Source organism: Anoplophora glabripennis, unplaced genomic scaffold, assembly GCF_000390285.2.
Source record: "Anoplophora glabripennis isolate ALB-LARVAE unplaced genomic scaffold, Agla_2.0 scaffold56, whole genome shotgun sequence".
Classification (NCBI taxonomy): Eukaryota; Metazoa; Arthropoda; class Insecta; order Coleoptera; family Cerambycidae; genus Anoplophora; species Anoplophora glabripennis.
In genome coordinates this window covers 1677079-1678330 of record NW_019416232.1, presented here as the reverse complement: position 1 = coordinate 1678330, position 1252 = coordinate 1677079, and the positions used below count along the sequence as shown (strand labels likewise).

The 1252-nt window shown below is 34.4% G+C and overlaps 1 protein-coding gene across 3 annotated transcripts in view; it reads left to right on the top strand.

Annotated features, from left to right (window-relative positions):
- Positions 1-716: 716 nt before the first annotated feature.
- Positions 717-1252, top strand: part of LOC108903654 (fasciclin-2) — a 530484-nt gene continuing 529948 nt past the window's right edge. For all 3 annotated transcript variants that reach the window (XM_018705897.2, XM_018705896.2, XM_018705899.2), the window contains exon 1: positions 717-915. In XM_018705897.2, coding sequence (XP_018561413.1) covers positions 870-915 — 46 coding nt within the window. In that variant the 5' untranslated portion in view covers positions 717-869. The remainder of the gene's footprint in view (positions 916-1252) is intronic.

Here is a 1252-nt window from a genome sequence, read left to right as displayed (position 1 = left end):
ACTTGTTTGGACGATATCCGATCGATTTACTTTTCAACTATAGGGATCAGTTTTAAAAATCCTTTTATATTAATACTTCCTTTAGCATTCAATGTACCTATTTTTTAACTTAATCCTATAATATAGATTTCACTTTCACGACCTTGTATTTAAAATAAGCCAGTAACACACCATCAAATGTTTTCTTAACTTTGTTGTCAGTCAGTTTTTGACGTCATTATGCTGTTCATATTGTCTTACAAAATTTTGAGGAATTAATTACTACACTGGACATTTTGCGGCTTTCGATAGGTACCTACTTCAAGAAACAAATATTCTTCATCACTTGTAAAATTTGTCATTTAAGGAATATAAAGAAAAAATTCTTATGGTCTTGCACACTATGATGCCTTGTAAATACATATTTGGAAAACAAAGCAACCCTTGAGTCGTGTTTATGAGCGCATCAATTTCGATCTAAAATCATCCAAAGATGCAGTCCTTCAAGTTTGTCTAAATACTTAATGAATAAATACCCTGTATGTCTTCTTCAAGATCCAAAAAAAAATACTCAAGTTATAAAAAATAAACAATTATAATTTTTACTGGAATTCGGGTCACAAGACGACCCTAGCCGGAGATCTCCGAGCAGGTCTTTCGGAAATTCAAACTACGAGACGATCGAGTGTGCGGCACGAACACGCAACTTGTTTTCCAGTTCCAGTCCAGTCGCTCTGTGTTCGCGTTGTGAGGAGTTTATTCAACTTTGTCGTTGCTCACCCACCGCCTTTCGTAAACTTTACAAACTTACAAAGTTTTATTTTCGAGACAGGAGCATCTTCAAGTGACTGTTGGCCGATTTCTTGTGGTTTTGAGTGACTCGGGCCGCCATGGGCCGGTTACACTTGTGTTTTGTTTTCCTTGCGACAATTACAGGTGAGTCAACCTTTGTTGTTAATCAACTACCTGGAGTACGTATGTCGACTTAACCTAACTTTTGATCGTTTTTACCGTACGTGCACACAATGCTTTCAAAGGCTTTGTTTCTTTTGAGAGTTAACAGGTGTTTTATGTTTATAGTCCTTTCTAAATACCTAATACGAATACCTATTATTTAAATTAGAAATACGCAATTGTGATAATAAAATAGATATTTTTTAGACCTACATATTTACACAAAATAAGTAGACTACCTACTTATAATCTCTTAATTTATAGCTAAACATTTTACCTTACAATCTATAGGTACCTATATAAGTACCCAGGTTTTTAT